This window comes from Erinaceus europaeus, chromosome 17, assembly GCF_950295315.1.
Source record: "Erinaceus europaeus chromosome 17, mEriEur2.1, whole genome shotgun sequence".
In the NCBI taxonomy this organism is placed as follows: Eukaryota; Metazoa; Chordata; class Mammalia; order Eulipotyphla; family Erinaceidae; genus Erinaceus; species Erinaceus europaeus.
Genome location: NC_080178.1, coordinates 65,877,173 through 65,897,860, shown reverse-complemented (window position 1 = coordinate 65,897,860; position 20,688 = coordinate 65,877,173). Strand labels below are relative to the sequence as shown.

General features: G+C 39.5%; 3 protein-coding genes across 3 annotated transcripts; 2 read left to right on the top strand and 1 right to left on the bottom strand.

The window, feature by feature from the left end:
• The first annotated feature begins 1,555 nt into the window (after nt 1-1,555).
• LOC103122789 (olfactory receptor 52J3) lies at nt 1,556-2,491 on the top strand. The gene has a single exon (XM_007533408.2). The coding sequence runs from the start codon at nt 1,556-1,558 to the stop codon at nt 2,489-2,491; it is 936 nt and encodes a 311-aa protein (XP_007533470.1).
• A 10,809-nt stretch (nt 2,492-13,300) lies between these two features.
• LOC103122788 (olfactory receptor 51G2) lies at nt 13,301-14,236 on the top strand. The gene has a single exon (XM_007533406.2). It carries the CDS (start codon nt 13,301-13,303, stop codon nt 14,234-14,236), a length of 936 nt encoding a protein of 311 aa, XP_007533468.1.
• A 3,433-nt stretch (nt 14,237-17,669) lies between these two features.
• LOC103122787 (olfactory receptor 51A7) lies at nt 17,670-18,603 on the bottom strand. Its single transcript, XM_007533405.2, is given in 2 exon segments — nt 17,670-18,170; nt 18,172-18,603. Coding segments are annotated over 2 exon segments (933 nt in total).
• Nucleotides 18,604-20,688: the final 2,085 nt, after the last annotated feature.

The window sequence follows — 20,688 nt, the reverse complement described above, 5'->3', positions numbered from 1 at the left end:
GACATATGATGAACAACTTATTTAGTATCCAAACCATCTGACACTTCAGGGTCTCCTACACAAGTATGAAGTGTCTTGAATAGGTAGAGGGAATAATCAAGCATGTGTTGGTTCCAGAATGGTAAAATGAGCCCACAAAAGATTAAATGGTGCTCTGAGAGCACTGGTGTGCTGTGGCTAGTGGACATGAATGTTCATACAGAAATAGGTAACATGGGGCCTGGTGGTGGCGCACCTGGTTGAGCACACATGGTACAATGTGCAAGGACCCAGGTTTGAGTCACCAGTCCACACCTGCAAGGGGAAAGCTTTGCGAGTGGTGAAGCAGTGCTGCAGGTGTCTCTCTGCTTCTCTTCCTCTCTATCTTCCCCCCTTTCCTCTTGATTTCTGGCTGTCTCTATCCAATAAATAAATAAAGATAATAAAAAAAAATTTTAAAGAAATAGGTAACACTCCTTTTTCCTTTCCTGCACAATGCATAAGTAATTAACAACAGATCTCTCTGCTTTGGTCAGCCATCTCAAGGGTTCAGTGCATGTATGAGAAGAGCTGACATTGCTTTTTGCCTTTTTCTCTAATCTTATTTTGTTTCTGTGGGATATCTCTAGGATTGGGCCAGAGTTTGCACATCTCAGTATCAGTATATGAGGAGCGATTATCAATTACATTGAAACATTTTGGACTGGGGTTGAGTGGTGAAGCACGTAAATGAGAGCTCACATTACAGTGTGTAAGGATCTGGGTTCAAGCCCTTCGTTCCCAGGTGCAAGGGGAGAGCTTCATAAGTATTGAAGCAGGGCTGCAGGAGTCTCTCTGGCTCTCTCCCTATCTTATTCTCCCCTCTTGATTTCTCTCTGTTTTTATCCAATAATAAATAAAGTATTTAAAATGACATTTTTAAAAGGACATTTTGGATTATATTCTCAATGTGCTGACTTGGCAACAAATTGCTTCCAGTGTCAGTAAGCAGTGACTTTCCCAGAGTGCAGTCACAACCAGTGCATATTCACATTGAATGACAAGCTCTAATAGAGAAAGTTGCACTGGCGACCATGTCCAGAGGAGAAGCAATTACAGAAGCCAGACCTTCCACCCACTGCACCCCATAATGGCCCTGGGTCCATACTTCCAGAGGGAAAAAAGAATAGGGAAACTTATAATGGAGGGGATGGAATATGGTACTCTGGAGGTGGGAATTGTATGGAACACAATACCCCTCTTATCCTATTGAATTGTCGATCATTGTTAATAATAAAGAAAGAAAGTTACATTGATCTTGCTGCAATATTAAGCCTCTAGAATGATAGCTTAATCACCAGGCAGAATATAATCTCTGAATATGACCATGTCGTGACATCTGAAATATCTGCATTAACGGATTTCACTTTATCATTTTTATCAAACCTACTTTTATAGGATAGAAGACATGAACTCTATGCTAAAACCAATAGATGCACCCTGAAACTTCTGATTTCTCTTTGTCTTTCTTTCTATTCTGTCTCCTACATTTCCTCTTACAGAAGGAACAGCTTCACTTCTTTTGACCTCTGAAAGGATGTTTTATCACAACAGCAGTATTTTTCACCCAGCCACCTTTTTCCTCATTGGAATTCCAGGTCTGGAAGAGGTCCACGGCTGGATCTCTCTACCCTTCTGCTCTGTGTACCTGGTGGCCTTACTGGGCAACGCCACAATTCTAATGGTCATCAAGATGGATCAGAGCCTCCGGGAGCCCATGTTCTACTTTCTGGCCATCCTGTCAACCATCGATTTGGCCCTCTCTACCACTTCTGTGCCTCGCATGCTAGGCATCTTCTGGTTTGATGCTCATGAGATTAAGTTTGGAGCATGTGTGATCCAGATGTTTCTGATCCATACTTTTACTGGCATGGAAGCAGAGGTCTTACTGGCCATGGCCTTTGACCGCTACGTAGCCATCTGCGCTCCACTCCACTACACAACCATCCTGACATCAAGGGTGCTGATGGCCATCAGCACATGTATTGTTATCAGGCCCATCCTCCTTACACTTCCCATGGTCTACCTAATCTACCGACTACCCTTCTGTCAGGCTCATATAATAGCTCACTCCTACTGTGAGCACATGGGCATTGCTAAGCTGTCCTGTGGAAACATCCGTGTCAATGCTATCTATGGACTCTTCGTGGTTTCGTTTTTTGTCCTGAACCTCATCCTTATCGGCATCTCCTATGTCTACATTCTCTGCGCTGTCTTTCGCCTCCCATCCCAGGAGGCGCGCCTAAAATCCCTGAGCACATGTGGCTCTCACGTTGGCGTCATCTGTGTTTTCTACATCCCCTCAGTCTTCTCTTTCCTCACTCACCGATTTGGACACAGCATACCTCGCTACATCCACATCCTTGTTGCCAATCTCTACCTGGTTATTCCACCTTCACTCAACCCTATCATTTATGGTGTAAGGACCAAACAAATAAGAGAGCGGGTGCTCTACGTTTTTACTCAGAAATAATACTCCCTCCCTATTCTTAATTAAGGATTTTGCTTTATCAGAGAAGACTGCTGTGTTCTTTCTTAGTGAGTATCTCCTGGAACTAATCTGTTATTGCCAATTCTTGATACAGTTAGATTTGTTTTTAGATGCAGAAGGGTTCTAAAGCTTGTGGTACTTCTTTCTAGCTCAAGTCAAAAACTCATGAACTCAGAAAAAGACATATTTAAAAACTTTCCATTTCACTTATCATTAGACACATAAAAATTATAAAGCCAAATTGAAATCCCATTTCAAACCTGTATGAATGGGTTGCATCAACAAGACAGGAAATAATAGGTATTGGTGAAGATGAGGAGAAACAACAACTATTTTACTGGTGTGTTGCACGAAAGTTAAAGACTCTGGGATGGGTGGGAAGGAGACTACAGGTCCTGGAAAAGGATGACAGAGGACCTAGTGGAGGTTATATTGTTATGCGGAAAACTGAGAAATGTTATGCATGTACGAACTATTATATTTACTGTAGACTGTAGAATATTAATCCCCCAATAAAGAAATTCAAAAAAAGAAAAAAAAACTCATGAACTCAGTCTGTGCTTTAAAAATTTGAGACATACAATTAATTTTTCCTCTCAGGAATTGTGTGGAGTTGTACCCCTCCTATCCTATGGTTTTGTTAATATCTCCTTTTGTAAATAAATAAATAAATAAACTCATGAACTATCTTGGAAAGGAACTTTGTGGCTCCTCTGTGTCTTCATCTGAACACTAATTATCATTAAAGTGCTTCTTTTACTGGGGAAAATGGCCAATTATACTGAGCTTTTCTGTTTTAGAATAATGCAACTTTGGAAATTAATCACCTTTCCTACTTCAGTAATTAATTCACATATTCATGTATTCATTTTCTTTTCACTTAATTTATATTCATTTTGTTTTGACAGTAGACCATGGATAACTATAATTCAAAGAAATATGTCAGTGAATCAGATGTTTTACAGATGTCTAGTCTTGTTGAGTTTGTATTTTGTGGTGGTCTTGAAAAATTTCACTGGTTTGCATTCCTCAGTGAGAGATGGAGTGTCAGATCAATATGTAAGACTCATTAAAATGACGTTTCAAGGGACTTGGGCACATGGCATGAAGCAAGGACCAGGGTAAGGATCCAGGTTCAAGCCCCAGGCTCCCCACCTGCAGGGGGATAGCTTCACAATCGATGAAATAGGTCTGCAGGTGTCTATCTTTCTCTCTCCCCTCTGTCTTCCCCTCCTCTCTCCATTTCTCTCACTCCTATCTAACAACAACAGCATCAATAACAGCAATAATAACTACAACAACAATAAAAAAGACCACAAGGGCAACAAAAGGGAAAATAAATTTAAAAAATGACATTTAAAACAGAATTATTTCAAAACTGTTTATTATTCATATTTGCCATGTCATACCCATAAGAGAATCTTTACTTTTGGGTTCATAACAAAACATATGTGCTCTTCTAATCAAATCATGTGCAGTATTTCTACTTATATGCTTTTCACTGTCATTTTCCATTTATCCTTTTCATTTTCCTTCATACTACATTTGATCCTAATGTGTTCAATCTTTTAATTCAAGGGTTCTCATTCTAGATTAATGATGTATTTTTCCCTCTGTAATCTAATGTACCAAATCTCAAACCAAACTATGAAAAGGTAATTTCTTTTACATTGATTGAATAATAGATTTCTCTAAACACAAAATAATAGCCTTTTGCATCATTCACTTAGTCATCTTTCTTTACATTAACCTACATTTCCATCTCATTTGATACTTTGTAGAATTATATAAGATAGACTAATTTGGAACATATTTAGTATGTTAATATTATGAGCTAACAGTGTTTAACATTTTGTTCATCCTCAGCAAAGATAACACTTACTGAAATGTAAACAGAATTAAACTTGGAATGATCTGATATAGATCAAACATTTGTTTGTCTCTTTTCTTTCTTTCTTTTGTTTCCTTCAGGGTTATAACTGGGGCTCGGTGCCTGCACTACTAATCCGCTGCTCCTGGAGGCTGTTTTTTTGTTTGTTTGTTTTTTGTTTTTCCCTTTTGTTGCCCCTGTTGTTTATCATTGTTGTTGTCATTGCAGTTCAATAAGCCAGACAGAAATGGAGCGAGAAGGGGAATCAGAGGGGGAGAGGAAGATAGACACCTGCAGACCTGCTTCACTGCCTGTGAAATGACCCCCCTGCAGGTGGGGAGCCGGGGGTGTCTCTTATTTTTCCATAGGAAATATATCGTGTTTTTCTGACAGCATCATACAAAAATATTTAGTCTTAAAAGAAATCACATAATTTTTAGATCACTTGTTATTTTATATAAAGTATCTTGTCCTTTTCTTTAGAAAATTAATTATATTTGTGTATATTTCTGCTAACTATTATTAATACATAAAATTAGAATATTCTGTATATCCTTTCATTAATTTCTGGATACATTTTAAAATAATTTATATGTATTTTATAATTTGAGGTAGATTGATTTTTGACTTTGATCACTTTAAAGCAACTTACATTTATAATAACCCCACCAATATGTCCTGGAGCTCCACTTCCCCACAGCACCACCCTATCAGGGAAAGAGAGAGACAGGCTAGGAGTATGGATCCACCAGTCAATGTCCATGTTCAGCGGGGAAGCTGTTACAGAAGTCAGACCTTCCACCTTCTGCATCCTACAATGACCTTGGGTCCATACTCCCAGAGGGATAAAGAATAGGAAAGCTATCAGGGGAGGGGATGGGATACAGAGTTCTGGTGGTGGGAACTGTGTGTAATTGTGCCCCTCTTATCCTATTGTTTTGTTAATGTCTCCTTTTTTAAATAAATAAAACAAAAATTTAAAAAAGAAAAACATATATATGATATGTATATGTATAGATATATAGATATAAGAACAACTGAAAACTATACTGGAAAATTAATTTGACTATAAGTTTGTCTTGGTCTATTCCTATCATATCCCATTTCAGTTCTTTTTATCTCTCTTAGTTCTGTCTTTCCTCGATGAAGCACCATCATGTACATTGCTACATTGGTTTTTTTAGTTGTTTTATTATCATTATTTATTTGATAGATACAGTAAGAAATTGAGAGGGAATGGGGAGATAGGGAAGGATAGAGACAGAGAGACACCTGCAGCACAGCTTCACCACTCACAAAATTTTCCCCATGCAGGTGGGGACCAGGGACTCAAACCTGGGTTCTTGTGCATTATAACGTCTGTGCTCAACCCGGTGTACCATCACCTGGTCCCTAAATTTTTTTATATTCAGATACAGCCCTGTTATGTTTCTTTTCCTCACTTTATTCTGATCTAGATGATATGAACTATTGTAATGTATCATATTATTTCCTTACAGAGACATATACCGCTAAAATTTAGTAAAAACAGCATTGCCTTCTTATAATATGCTCAAACTCTATGTTCCTTCCCTTATAACCTGTTGAAAGATTAATTCAGTCCATCTACGTCTCTATTTTGTCTCTCCCTTTTCGCTCTTCACAATATATATTAAAAGTTATTTTCTGACAAAGTAGTACTAACTTTCTCCAGTGTTTGGACTGAGAGTTTGTAATTCAACATTATTTTTGGTGGAGGGGAGAGATCTTATTTATCTATAAAAGAATTGTTAAATAAATTTTAAAATGTATGTTGCTACCACATATGTTAACTTCTGTTTCTGTGTAACTTCTGTTTCTGTACTTCAAGATAAGGCCCAGAAATCTTCATCTTAATAAGCATTGATTGACTCCTGATTTTCCTGGAGACTACGACTGTTTTCTTAATCTTTATTCACAACACTCAGAAAATCTACAATGTACCTGACCAACTATTTTTAAAAAATATTTATCTATTTATTCCCTTGTGTTGCCTTTATTATTTTATTGTTGTAGTTATTATTGTTGTTGTTGGATCGGACAGAAAGAAATGGAGAGAGGAGGGGAAGACAGAGAGAGAGAGAGAAAGACACCTGCAGACCTGCATCACCACTTGTGAAGCGACTCCCCTGCAGGTGAGGAGCCGGGGGCTCGAACCAGGATCCTTTTGCTGGTCCTTGCGCCACCTGCGCTTAACCCTCTGCACTACCGCCCGACTCCCCCTGACCAACTATTAATGAGATGGGGCCACTGGAGAGAGCAAACCAAATGAAGTGGATCAAATGAACTGGAATAACCTCTTGTGATTGATTGTGTTGGGGATTCTGGGACATTTATTAGTAATTACAATTGTATACTCCCAAAAGATGTTCAATAAACGACAAATGAATTAACTGGGTAATGAAAGAACTGGAGTGGTTCCCTACTCCTCTTTTTAACATATAGTCCCCATCATCTTTCAGAGTCCAAAGTAAATGATTCACTTTTTTTTTTAATCTCTGTATAAGCCCAGAAAACTCCTTTTCAGGTTTAACTTCCTTTTGAAGAGGACAGTTTGGTCCATAGAGATTAATTTCCATAACTAGTTATTTGATGTCCAGAAACAAAGAATTAAGTTCCAAATGGATCAGAGGCAAGAAGAGAAAGATGGAGTCATTGAGTGAAGGAAGTGTCAAGAGGATCCAATAGGGTTATTATTCTTGTAGTAAAAGTGTAGGAATTAGCACTACCACAGTAGCAACAAGTGGCATCCTCTGGGCTTCCCATCCTGGCATCTCTAGAGAAAAAAATCTCATTTCCTTTTTCTCTTGCCCCCAGGGTCTGAGACAATTAGGTCCAAGGAGTTAATCCTAGTAGGGACTTGATTTAAAAATCCTTGAAAGAATCTCGAAGGGGACCTCAGGCAATTTCATTTTAAAAAGCAGGGAGTTAAGTGGATACCCTCTACTCTCTCTGCCTTCAGTTTCAGCTATTTTTTTCCTTCCAGGTCGTAAGTCTGGGGACCTCTGGTCTAGCCTTGCAGTGTGAAGAGTCAGCAAAGTAAGCAGGTGTTTGGTGTTGCATTTTGGGGAAAATTAGAGGTTCCAAAAGACTCACCCTGAGTTTCAGAGTGAGGATGGAAACTTTAAGACACAAGAAAGGCTGTGGGTGGTGCCCTGCACTAGGGAGTGACTGTTGCGACAGAATGTGCTTATCTTAAGGGATCCTAGTTCTGATGTTAAGAAAAGAGACAGCGGGAGTCAGGCGGAGCGCAGTGGGTTAAGCGCACGTGGCGCAAAGCACAGACGGGCATAAGGATCCCGGTTCAAGCCCTGCAGGAGAGTCGCTTCACAGGCGGTGAAGCAGATCTGCAGGTGTCTCTCTTTCTCTCTCCCTCTCTGTCTTCGCCTCCTCTCTCCATTTCTCTCTGTCCTATCTAACAACGACAACATTAACAACTAAAACAACAATAAAAACAAGGGCAACAAAAGGGAAAATAAATAAAAAGAAAAAAATTTAAAAAAAGAAAAGAGACAGCAACAGTGTGTTACATTTGTTCACATCCTGGTTACATATTCAGAGAGTTGTCCTATGTAGGAATATTGTATAGATCCAGAGAGACAAGAAACTTCAGGTATGAAATATCTTCAGTTACCTGGGCTCAGGAGCCATCCCCTCAACTTCAGTAACAAGATTAGCAGAATCAAGAATGATTTCCAAGAGGCAGTAAGAGAGGGGGGGGGTTTTCTGTGGGAGAAAAGCTTTTTAATAATATAAAAAGAGAATTTGTTTCTGAATGACCATTAGAAACAGTCATTAAAGTTGCTCTAGTCCCTCTATGAAGTGCTCTTCAAGTAAAGTCACTGAAGGCAGAAAGGCCATGTCTGAGTTTATTTTTCACCAGAGTATTGCTCATCTCCATCTACTGGTGCTGCCAAGAATAAAAACTGAATGAACCTGGGATACAAGTCCTGTGTACTTCCTTGTCCCTGAGAAGGGCCGTTTGTTAAATCAATTCCCAGCCATTTCTACCCTAGACAACTGTTTTGTGTAGTAGTGAGAGACACTGTAAAAATCACCAAATGTGACAGTTGGATACTCTGAAGACCTTTAAGTGAGAAGCATTTAAATAGTCCTCTTACTAAAACTTCTTTGGTAATCGGGTTAAACTTGATCTTAAATACAGTTAATATAGACTTAATATGATCTTCAGCATTCTGCATCTTTTTCATGTCTGAAACCTCTCCTTTAACTTCAAATTCTTTCTCTTTGATTTGGCCAGCTCCCTTAATGTCGAGCTCTAATTCCAATGATAGTCTATCTTGGGCTGATAGCAAAATAAAGGCAGGCACCAAAGACTTGTAGTATTTTTTTTTATATTTACTTGGTTATTCCCTTTTGTTGCTCTTGTTTTTTATTGTTGTAGTTATTATTGTCTTGCTATTGATGCAGTCATTATTAAATAGGACAGAGAGAAATGGAGAGAGGAGGGGACGACTGAGAGGAGCAGAGAAACATAGACACCTGCAGACCTGCTTCACTGCCTGTGAAGCGAGTCCCCTGCAGGTGGGGAGCCTGAGACAATGTGCACTTAACCCACTGCTCTATAACCTGACTCCCCAGACTTATAGTATTTACCTATTACTCATTAGTTCACATTCATACTAACTAGACTCTCCCAAGTGAAAAGTACTGCCTGAACTATTTACCGTAGATTCTCCAAATTTTCAGAGTATGCCACTGGAGTTCCAGAGATGGAACTTTGTCATCCACTTATGCCAGTGAATAGCTGTGTAATTTTAGGTACATTATCAAATGTTCAAACTCCCCTGCCCCTCATTTGCAAGACTATTCTTTCACCTAAATGCTATTACTACATGTGCTACGTCCCCAGGATAGTGTGTCTGGTAAATAATAAATGTTCAAATAAATCCATTCTACTTTATTAACTAACTTTATTGTCATGTCAACATCTTTTTTGCCCTACATGGCACCTGTCATGTCATTACCCATCATGTAATGTTCCTGTCTTTGGCAGCTAAACTTATCAGAAGTCCTGTAAGTTCATCGTGATGAATAATATGGTGACCACTGATGGTGGTTAAAGCAGAAACTGAGGAACACAACGTAAGAATCAAGCTGAGCTCCAACCAGATAGTGAGTTAGCCATACTGGTTATTAATGTCACTGCTATTTGAAGCAAGAAGTAAAAAAAAAATCTATATCTATTTCTTTGTTTTTCACCTGGGTTATAAATGGGACTTAGTGCCTGTAAAAATCATTTCTTTCTTTTTTTAATTAGTGTCTTAATAATGACTAACAAGACTGTAAGATAATATGGGTACAGTTCCATGACACCAGAGTCCTGTGTCCTGTTCCTTTCATTCGAAGCTTCCCTATTCTCATCCCTCTGGAAGTATGGACCAAAGTTTTTTATGGGGTGTTAAAGATAGAAGGTCTGGCTTTTGTAATTGCTTCTCCACTGGACATGGATTGATCCATACCCCCAGCCTGTTTCTGTCTTTCTCTAGTGAGGTAGAGCTCTGGGGAGGTAAGATTCCAAGACAGATTGGTCACATGCCCAGGGAGGTCAGGATGGCATCATGGCAGTGTCTGCAACTTGGTGGCTGATAGGCAGTAAGTTATAAAGCAGATTGTTCAGTAAACAGCAACCAAAGGTAGGAATAGAGCAAATGAAACTATAGTTCTTTGTGTAGAAGGAAACTAGGAAGTCTATTTTAGGTATATTCCATGTGACCCATCACTTTAGTAATTTTTGCCTGAGTCCAATAAATAACATGCAGGTGGACTAAAAGTATTGTCTGGGAAAAATGGTGTGAGAGTTGAAGATAGGACTAGAAGACTGAAACCATTTCTTACTGGTCTCTAGACAGAGGGTGAGAGGTAGAGAGATGAGGAAAGAAGAGGAGACACTATAATTCCGCTCCACCAGTCATGAAGCTTTCCCCTCCAAGAAATCCCATGTGCTGGTCTGGGCCTCAAACTGGTGTCTTGCACATGGTGGCATATGTAATATGCTGTACTGGAGAGTCACTTGTCTGTCCCCTCTGGCTATATATTTACCATTATTTTTTCCAGCACATGTGTTTGGTTAACTGGAGTCAACACTTCTTTTAAAGACCTGTTCATATCTTCATATTGTGCTAACTACTACAGGATCACAGGGAGCTGTCATTTGTGTGGGAAGAACTAAGTATAATTAGATAGAACCAGGATCCAGAGGAAAAAAATTAAATTTTGTTTCAAAATGCATTTTGGTCATTTAATATCCTTTGACCTTAGAAATCATAGCTTCCTCCAAGCCACAGTTACTTCATTTCCAATGTGGTATTATTAGTAGAACTATACAGAGGACTTTTTAAGCTTTATTCATTTACTTATTTTTCCCTTTTGCTGCCCTTATTTATCGTCATTGTTGTCATTATTGTTGTTGATGATTCCGTCGTAGTTGGATAGGACAGAGAGAAATGGAGAGAGGAGGGGAAGACAGAGAAGGGGAGAGAAAGACAGACACATGCAGACTTGCTTCACCACCTATGAAGCGAATCCCCTGCAGGTAGGGAACTGGAGGCTCGAACCAGGATCCTGATGCTGGTCCGTGTGCATTCTGCCATGTGCGATTAACCCACTGTGCCATTGCCCGGCTCCCCAAAGAATTTTTAAGAAGATAAAATATGCATCAAAGTAGAAATAGTTAAATAAATAAAATTTAACCCTTCTTCATGCATAAAAAGGTTGTTAACCACCTGTTCTAAGCATTTCCTCTAAAGAAAGAAATCAAAACCAGGCAGTTGAATACGTGATCGAATGCATGTTTCTATGCATAACAACCCGGGTTCAATTCCCTGTCCATTTTCCCCATCTGCAGGAGGAAAGCTTCATGAGTGGTGGAGCAGTGCTGCAGGCATCTCTCTTTCTCTCCCTCCACCAATTTCTCTCTGCTTCAGAAAAGCAAAAAAGGAAAGAAAGAAAGGGCTTCATGGTAAGGGGTTGCACACTTGATTAAGCATCCATATTATAGCATATTATAAAATGTATTCTATAAATTTTATTTATTTAACTAGGTTCAATCCCCTGCTCCCTGCAGGGTTGCAGGTGTTTCTCTTTCTCTTTCCCTCTCAGTTTCTCTCTGTCTCTACTTAATAAATAAATAGAAAGGAAGAAAGAGAAAAAGAAATGGCTTCTAGAAGCAATGGAGTCATCGTTCCGTAGGCACCAAGTCTCAGCAATAACCCTGGTGACAATAAACGCATGAATACAGACATAGGTACAGAAATGCCAAGCCCTTGCTGTCTTTGAGTTTGTATTCTAGTGAGATCATTGATTGGAAATGGAAGATAACTGTTCTTGAAGTCAAGAGTCCTGCATGTGTTATATGTTAGCCTACAGTCTCTGCCCGGTGAGTATCCTTTCCTGACCTTTCATTTCTTTATCTAAGGAAGGATGACTCCTTTCAGTAGCATTTCCTTCTGTTCCGTGAAATCTTATGGACTCTGTAATAGGGGTGTGACAGGCTGAGAGTGCATCAGACGTCACTGTCATCTTGTTTCATAGCCTTTGACTTCGTAGATTCCTAGGGAATGTCAGTTACTAATTCCTGTGAGGACCTGGGCTTAGATTTCTTTCTCTTTTAGTCATGTATAGTTTTACAGGCCTTCATTTGTATGTTTTTTCAGTTCTTATCAGGGTTCTGTTACTTGAGTAACATGTATGAGTTACCTGGATCAGATTCACATTTTATAGCATAAAGACAAGAAGAAACTGTCTGTATCTACATTTAAGGATTATAAATGACTAATGAATTTAAACAAAAGCAATAAATTAAAAAGAAAGAGCAGAGAGATAAGAAGGAATATCAAACAAAGTAAGGGGAGAGAATGGATCATTTAAAAGAAAGTTTGGAAGTAGGTGAGGATCCTGTCAAAAAAGCAGAGTGTGACAATCGCTTTCTTATAAAAGACAGTTAACATTAAACATAGCCAGTGCAAATAGTATAGGTGATCTCTTAGCCTTAAGAATATGGAGAGAAATCACTGTCACTAAGGAGATATGCAACTTTATTTTATTTTTTATATTTATTTATTTATTATTTATTTTCCCTTTTGTTGCCCTTGTTTTTATTGTTGTAGTTATTATTGCTGCTGTTGTTGTAATCATTGTTGGATAGGACAGAGAGAAATGGAGAGAGGAGGGGAAGACAGAGAGGGGGAGAGAAAGATAGACACCTGCTTCACTGCTTGTGAAGCAACTCTCCTGTAGGTGGGGAGCCGGGGGCTCGAACCTGGATACTTAAGCCGGTTCTTGTGCTTTGCACCATGTGTGCTTAACCCACTGCACTACCGCCCAACTCCCGATATGTTACTTTAAATAAAAAAATCCCCAATGAAAACTGTGGACCTCAATGATAGAGCATATCCATTGCTTCCAGAACCACAGGAGAAAAATCCTGAACTTTCTCTTTCCTCCCATGCTGCTATTTCTCCTGTGTGTCTCCTTCTTGCTGAGTCTGAACAAAAGAGCACTGGCCAGTAGAGTCTGGTTGATACAGTCCAGACAGGTAAGAGCCAGAGTGAAAGTGTGGAGGAACTCCTTCTACCATCTGACTCACTCTCATAGCTCTTAGAAGGGGATCACTGAAGGAGTATCTATTATCCTTTTATATCCTTCCTGTTCATATCAACAAACAAAATCCTCTATAGAAAATTTTAGAAGAAACCAGGAGTCAGAAGAAAGTGATTTCTGTCTAGTTCTAGGTTTACTGAATCCCACTATTTCCATTTTTATTTATTTATTATTGTTATTGTGATTGTTATCATTTCTTTTATAGGTACATCCACTAGCATACCTTCAGTTCATCTTAGAAATTTGAAGGGAATTTGATGCCCTGCTGCCGTTCTTACATGATGAACTTCCTGGAGAATGCCAGTAGTTCCTCCTCTAGCTTCCTGCTAAGTGGCATTCCTGGACTGGAGCACCTACACATCTGGATCTCTGTCCCATTGTGCCTCATGTATCTAGTCTCCATCCTGGGAAATTTCACAGTTCTTGTAATAATTAGAACAGAGCCTTCGCTCCATGAACCTATGTACCTTTTCCTGTCCATGCTGGCTCTGACTGACTTGGGTCTTTCTCTTTGCACCCTCCCTACAGTGCTGGCCATCTTTTGGATTGGAGCACGAGGTATTAGTCATGATGCCTGCTTTGCCCAGCTCTTTTTCATTCATTGCTTATCCTTTCTGGAGTCCTCTGTGCTACTGTCAATGGCGTTTGACCGTTTTGTGGCCATATGTCGTCCTTTGCACTATGCTTCCATCCTCACCAACACTGTCATTGGCAGGATAGGCCTGGCTTCCCTGGGCCGCAGTGTAGCCCTCATTTTCCCATTGCCCTTTATGCTCAAGCGATTCCCCTATTGTCACTCTGCAGTCCTCTCACATTCTTACTGTCTCCACCAGGAAGTGATGAAATTGGCCTGTGCAGACATCAAAGCCAACAGCATCTATGGCATGTTTGTCATTATCTCCACAGTGGGTGTAGACTCCCTGCTCATTCTCTTCTCCTATGTCCTGATCCTGAGAACTGTACTGTCTATTGCATCCAGGACCGAGAGGCTCAAGGCTCTTAACACATGTGTTTCCCATATCTGTGCTGTTCTCCTATTCTACACTCCCATGATTGGCCTGTCTGTCATCCACCGCTTTGGGAAGCAAGCCCCTCATCTGGTCCAGGTGGTTATGGGCTTTGTGTACCTTCTGGTACCACCTCTGATGAACCCCATTGTCTACAGTGTGAAGACCAAACAGATTCGAGATAGAATTACCCGGGCTTTTTGTTGCTAACTATCTAATCAGGAGGTTCTATTTCCTTAAAAGTATCCCTTATCTGCTTATTCATCAAGTGTACCTCCAACTATCTCTCTCTCTCTCTCTCTCTCTCTCTCTCTCTCTCCACTCTCCTCTCCTCTTCTCTTCTCTACTCTCTCTCTCTCTCTCTCCCTCTCTCTCCCAAACACACAGAGAGGAGAGAGAGATAGAGAGCAGATTTTACAATACTCTCAGCGTGAGTGTGTGTGTGTGTGTGTGTGTGTGTGTGTGTGTGTGTGTGTGTGTGTGTGTGTGTGTATGCGTGTGTTGGAGGTACACTGCAGCCTGGTATGACTAATTGTACTATGTCACTCTTTCATCAAGAAATGGAGTCTGTTTTTCTCTCCCCTGTAACTGAGTAGGACTTTGCATCTATCCCAGTGAACCAAATGTTGTTGATACAACCTTCTGAGACATCTGAGACTAAATCATAAAAGATAATGTGACTTCCACTGATGCCCTGGCTAGTCTCATTTCTGCTTTACCTATCTCTCTGTCTCCATCTCCCTATATGCCAACCTATTCCACTAAATAATTGTTTGATTTTTTGTTTGTTTGTTTGTTTTTTTACCTAGTCACTGTTAAGAGGAATCATAGACCACATGGAGAGACCAAAATCAGTAGGTCCAACAAAGATCATTGCTTTTTGACAAAAGGAATGGCAGTAGGAGAGGGTGAACACTTCTTCAAATTATTTCAACCCCTATGCTTCCAGCCACTCCAGTGAAATAGACAATCCTGTTCTAACCAGAAATTGAACTGTAGATCTGCAATACAAATAAACCTTTTTTAAAATACTAATTTTTGGAGTTGTTATTTACATAATCAAATGTTAACTGTATTTCTCAAAGTAAAACAAGGTTGACACTTGACCAAAAAGAGAGATCCTCCTTTAATTTGGGAGAAATGAGTGTTAAGAAATATCCCCCTTATTTCAGGACAATTCTTCCTTCCCTGAGTCATAAAGTAAAATGACCCAGCCTCCCTTTGGAGAGTGGGGCAAACCTACTATTGCTGCCATACAGTGAGGTCAAGGACCTCAAGGGCCATAAGAGGGCTTATGATGATGATCCTGATGGAAGTGACCAGTGATGGTGGAGAGAGGGATCTGCTAGAGATCTTGGCCCATATTTTTACAGGTTAATCCAAAGATTCCATGACTAGGGTCCCAGAACATAGATGGGGTGGCCTTGTATTGACCAAAAAGGCCATTATTAAGTGATCCAGTCTCTTTCTCTTATCCAGCATTTGTTTATCTGACAACCTTAAGATTTCTCCCAGTTGTTAAAGTGTTGAGTGTTATTTGTTGTATCCAACCTGATATTAGATTTATAGGGTCTGGCCTCAAGTTAGGGGAAAAAAAATCTAGGGTTTGTGACCATGGGCTGGAAGCTCAAACTGATAGGGATGCAGAGGTCACACAGGCTGCTGTGCTAAATGTGAATATATATGGGCCCTGGGTTAGATCATTGAGATAATTAGTCGATTGTATTTATATACTTTCCTCAAGTTTGGGAGCTATTCTCTGCCCTATCCAGCTCTCTAGTTCTATTCTCATCTCTGACACCATCTTCCCAGTATTTTCATGGATTGATAACCAAAGCTTATTGTACATATTTTCATGTTTATACTCAAGTCTCATTATCTTGCAGAGGAAGACAATTGTACTTCTCCAGTTGTGACAGACAAGTGCCAGGCTGGCCTCAATTTCTAACTGTGGGTGCTCAGCATGTATCTGAGTTTCTTTATAGATTTTGTGAAAGTCCTATAAATTGTATGAGTTTCATATTTTTAAAAAAATCACAGTCAGGACCAGGTGGTGGTGCACCTGGTTGAGCACACTTGTTTTATTGCACAGGGACCTGGATGCAAGCCCCTGGACCCCGCTTGCAGGAGGAAAGCTTTCAAAGTAGTGAAGCAGTTCTACAGGTATCTCTTTCTCATTCTCCTTCTCTACCTCCCCCTTCCTCTCAATTTCTGCCTGTCTCTATCCAATAAACAAATAAAGATAGCAAAAAAATTTAAAAAGTCACAGTCAAAATATCTAAATGGTTTTATCTTTTTGCCTTCTCCTAGGAGGATTATCCATAGTGGAATTGATGCAGAAGTTTCCTATTGATCTCCCTTCTCCATTCTATTTGCAACTCACATCTATTTTGCTCATGCTTTTAAGATATGCTGAAACGTTTCCCAATTTTTTTTTCCTTCCAGGTTCAGATTTTTCATTCAGAGAGACACTGATAGACACCATAGCTGTGCATTTTCCCCAAGGTCATAGCACTTCCCATGTAGTGTTGGAACTTTATCCTGGACCACACACATGTGAAAGCATGCCGTTCTTAAAATTCACTTTATCGTGTGATCTGTCTGTTGTGAAGACTAAACTCTCTCACTATTGCCTGATGTATTTAGACTCTTCTTCTTCTCTAATAAAAGTTTACATTTTTTGGAGGGGCCTGGGAAGTGGTGTATCCGGTTGAGTGTACAGATTGCCATGTGAAGGAACCCCAGGTTTGAGTCCTCACTCCTCATCTGTAGGGAAGATGTTTCAGGAGTGATGAAGAAGGTCTTCAAGTAGCTTTCTCTCACCCTGTTTCTCCATCTCCTCTCAGTCTCTATGTCCTATAAAATAAAAAAGTAAAAATAGCCACTAAGAGCATTGAATTGCAGGCACCAAGCCCCAGCAATATCCCTGTAAACCAAAAAAAAAAAGTTTTATATTGTTTTCAAAAAATTTTTGATTGATTTCCATTATAAAACTTTATTTTTTAATTTTTAATATTTACTTGTTGGAGAGAAATAGCCAGAAATTGAGAGGGAAAGGGGAAATACAGAGACAGAGAGACAACTGCAGCACTGCTTCACCACTTGCAAAACTTTCTCTCTACAGGTGGTGGGCCTGGGGCTCAAACCCGGACCCTTACACACTGTAACATGTGCTATCAATCAAGTGTGCCATAAAAACCTTATATATTGTGGTCCGGGAGGTGGCGCTTTGGACTCTCAAGCATGAGGTCCCGAGTTTGATCTCCAGCAGTACATGTGCCAGAGTGATGTCTGGTTCTTTCTCTCTCCTCCAATTTTTCTCACAAATAAATACATTTTTTTTTTTAAATCATATATTATAAGATTTTATAGGTATAGTTTTCCTTTTTTCTCTCTCCCTTACCTCTCAATCACTCTCTTTCATAAAAAATAATAATACAATAATTTAAATGTCTATTAAGCCTCTGTATCTCATTGTATATCTTCCTTTGATCAATGGCATATAATTGATTATATTATTCATTCTATACAACTTTTCTTATCCCCCGAGTCCCTCATTAGACTAATCACACTGTGGTGCTGAGTACAGAGTTAATGCTAAAGCATACATATAGACTACTCATTTATTGCATCCCTATCCAAGTTATCTCCTAGATAACAACTTTTCCAAGACCTTTTCCCGGATTTGTCGAGTCTTTACACAATACACAATGGGGTTCATTAGGGGTGGTACCAACAAGAAGGTATCTGCAATGAGAATTGCAACAAGGGGGTTTCTGTGCTTGGCAAAGCGATGCCAGGCAGCCAGTGTGATGATGGGTACATAGAAAATGAGCACAGCACAGATGTGGGAGACACAGGTATTGAGAGCCTTGAGCCTTTCTGTCAGAGAAGCAATGCTGAGTACAGTCTTCAATATGAACATGTAAGACAAAACAATTAATGCTAAGTCTAACATTGTACAGAGAGCAACAAAGAAGCCATAGATGACATTGACCTTATTGTCAGAGCAGGCCAGCTTCATGGTGTCCTGGTGAAGGCAGTATGAGTGAGAAAGGAGATTCTTGTGGCAATATTTTAATCTCCTTAGAGTGAACGGGAACGGCAGCACCAAGAGGATGCTCCTGGAGGCTAAGATCAGCCCCCATTTTAGCAACTCTGTTGCTATTAAGGAGAGAACTGTATCTAAGGGGGTTGTGAATGGCAAGAAAACGATCCAAAGACATAACCAGAAGCACTGAGGATTCCATGACTGTGAATCCGTGGATGAAGAACTCTTGAGCAAAGCAGGCATTGGGTAAAATCCCCATAGCATTGAACAAAAAGATTCTCAGCATGGTAGGGAGGGAGGAGAAAGACAAACCCAGGTCAGAGATGGACAACATGGCAAGGAAATAATACATTGGTTCATGGAGTGAGGCCTCTGTCTTTATAATATAAAGAATGGTGCAGTTGCCCACAATGGCAATCAAGTAAATGAGGCAAATGGGGATAGACATCCAGATATGAGCATGTTCCAGTCCTGGGATCCCGATCAAAAGAAAAAACTGGACATCAGAATCATTGAGAACAGACATGCGTGGAGATAGGAGTTGGTTAGCCAGACCTGAAATCACACCAGCCAAAGAAGACACACTTTCAGATAAAGTTCGGTGTTGTGGTGTGGAAGAAGTTATTTTATATACAATGTTCAGTATGGATATGCCCTGATATGAATAGAATGCAATTTTTCATTTTTAAAAATTTTATTTATTTATTTATTCATAAGAAAGACAGGAGGAGAGAAAGAACCAGCCATCACTTTGGTACATGTGCTGCCAGGGATCGAACTCAGGACCTCATGCTTGAGAGTTCAATGCTTTATCCATTGCGCCACCTCCCAGACCACAAAAATGGAATTTTTAATATATAGCAAATGTCCTTAAGCATAGGAATTTTTCTTATTCTGGTGTATCCTAAGAGGGCAGGTGGCGGCATACTTGTCTAAACAGATTATCATGTACATGGACGAGGGTTCAAGCCTACAGTCCCCACCTGCAGGGAGGAAGCTTCACAAGTAGTGAAGCAGTGTTACAGGTGTCTCTTTTTCTCTCCCTTTATTTATCCTCCTTCCTTACGAATCTCTATTTGTCTCTATGTAATAAATAGTAAATAAAATACTAAATAAAACACAATGTATGCTAAAACAGTGGGCATCTGAAAATTTTAGTCAAATATGAAAATGAATACCAAAGCAAAATTGTTTTGAATAAGTCAGTAAAAGTCATTCAGAATCTTCCTCACTACTTTTCCTTTAAAAAAATAATCTGTTAGCCACCAAGTTGCAGATGCTACCATGATGCCAACCTGACTACTCTGGACAGAGGACTTCACCAATGTACCCTGGACCCCCACCCACTGGGAAAAGATAGGGAAAGGCTGGGAGTATACATCAACCTGCCAACACCCATGTTCAGAGGAGAAGCAATTACAGAAGCCAGACCTTCCACCTTCTGCATCCCATAATGACTCTGGGTCCATACTCCCAGAGGGATAAAGAATAGGACAGTATTCAAGGGAGGGGACGGGATAGGGAACTTTGGTGGTAGAAATTCTGTGGAGTTGTACCCCCTCTTTTCCTGTGGTCTTGTTGGTATTTTTTATTTTATAAATAATTTAATAATTGAAAATAATCTATTTTTCTGAGGGAGATAATGCAGGACACTGTTGCAGTCTGACATTTGGCCATGTAGGGGCTAGAATTGGGGCAGACGCTGTGCTCTAACACACTGAGCTGCCTCCCTGGCTCTCCTACTCCTGTTCTACTTGTTCTTCCTTCAGTATTCCTGATGTTGACTTCATAACAAATGTCTTGAACTTAAATGGTTCTCTGTAAGCATGCAAATAGTGAATGTGATTACAAAACCATTAGACATAAAGAATCCTAGTGTTCTCTCTACTTTTTCTTTTTGTAGTAATAACAAATGGATGTTAATGGTTATTCCTCTTACCTACTTTGCCAATAATAAGTTCGTTTTACTCAGAATATTCTTTTGAACATGAAGTTTGACTTTCAGGATCTCAATTCAACAGAATTACCAAGACACAAATATTGACATGGGAGCTGATATCTCAGGTCATGGTGATAAAATGAATAACCTAGGAAAAATACACAAAATACAAAAAAAAAAAAAAGATACCAGATAGAATCATCAGAAATAGCATAGCTTGTTGAAAGCATATTTTGGAAGAAAATCTAGAGATCTGATAGGAAAACTAGAAGAATAATGTATAGTGATGCCAAAAGAGAAAGAAAGAGAGAGTACTTAAAGGAAGATTATTATCAATTCAAACATTTCTCAGACCTCTTAGATTTTTTTCATCCCTTAGTATAAGGACAAACCTCAAGGTCAATTACAAAACACCTGGGTATACATCTTAACTTGACAGTTTGTCATCTGTGTAAGTCTTGACAAGCTGCTTAGACCTCTAAGCTGACACTCTTATTCTAATATGAGGAAACACAGAGCCTATCTATCAAAGTTATTTCAGGGAATCTGATATAACTGTAATGCAATGTTTATAAATATTCATTACTAATAATTATCATTCCTTTCACATATCAAGTCCTTATGGTGACCAAAGAGTATTTTCCCTTTTTTTTCTAATTGACAACTAGGTTT